Source organism: Eptesicus fuscus, chromosome 6 (assembly GCF_027574615.1).
Source record: "Eptesicus fuscus isolate TK198812 chromosome 6, DD_ASM_mEF_20220401, whole genome shotgun sequence".
NCBI classification, from domain to species: domain Eukaryota; kingdom Metazoa; phylum Chordata; class Mammalia; order Chiroptera; family Vespertilionidae; genus Eptesicus; species Eptesicus fuscus.
In genome coordinates this window covers 32,973,203-32,974,218 of record NC_072478.1, presented here as the reverse complement: position 1 = coordinate 32,974,218, position 1,016 = coordinate 32,973,203, and the positions used below count along the sequence as shown (strand labels likewise).

Genomic DNA, 1,016 nt, shown 5'->3' with positions numbered 1-1,016 from the left:
GTAAGTCTTTTCTTTTCTTTTTTTTTTTTTTTTTTTTTGAAAAGCAGACTTAAACTTGTTTTCTTTAAGGGGGGTGCTACCATGATTGCTTCACACACGCATGATCTAAGATAATGATGTCACCGATTCCAAAAAGCAAGGGTGGTAAGAAGGCTTCAAGGCTCACAGACTGAAAAGCTTGGTTTCAGAAAAGTCTGAGAGGGGTTGCAGGTGGCAGGAGAGACATGAAATTTAAGGGACCTTCACAGTACAGGGCGCGGTTGCTGGGTCATCAGCACCTTGAAATGTTTCTTGATGGTGACTCGGTGTCGAGAGTATTTGTCGTCTGGGGAGAACCGAGCAGGATGGGCCAAGCAGGTCTGTTGTCCCATAGGATCAGACTTCTTGAGGATATAGACCCAGTCTCCCTGTTCATTAAGGTAATACTGGAGAAACATGATTTCACTGAAGCAGGAGGTTCCAATTCCATCTGCACTTCTCTGTCTACTGAGGGCCTCCTAGGTAAGTCTTTTCAGCTGCATGAATCTCAGAGTCTTTTAAACCCCAGGCACTGAAGAGGCAGGAAGCAGGTCTGAAAAGACAGTTTTGTGAAAGAGGCGTAAGAATCTTGCTTAGCCACTAGATATTTTGAGGCCTCTGAGTGAAATTCAGGACCAATATCTTCGGGCAGCCAGTTAGGGGGTGGAGGTAGGCGGCTGGAGATGCAATGTAATCAACACACACTGAGAAATCCAGGAAGACTATATCCATCTTGGATTTCTCAGTAGAGGAGAAAATGGAAGTCTCATCTTTGCAGACATCCAGCCCCATACTATCCTTCCATGTAGTGATATGAGTGGCCATGTTTCCCTTCGTAGGGGGAAAAAATGCTCTTAACTGAAAACCATTTCTGAACAGCCTGTTTGCTGGTATGTCCAATGGAAGGAAGCTTCTTTATTCAGTTAACAGATTGAAGCCAGCATCAGCTTTATGCCAGGCACTGTTGGAGATACAGAGAAGCCTAGAAGAAATGTATG

General features: G+C 44.5%; 1 protein-coding gene across 1 annotated transcript; it reads right to left on the bottom strand.

Moving 5' to 3' along the window:
- Positions 1–212: 212 nt before the first annotated feature.
- Positions 213–437, bottom strand: LOC103294349 (H/ACA ribonucleoprotein complex subunit 3-like). Its single transcript, XM_054716938.1, has one exon. The coding sequence runs from the start codon at positions 435–437 to the stop codon at positions 243–245; it is 195 nt and encodes a 64-aa protein (XP_054572913.1). The 3' UTR covers positions 213–242.
- Positions 438–1,016: the final 579 nt, after the last annotated feature.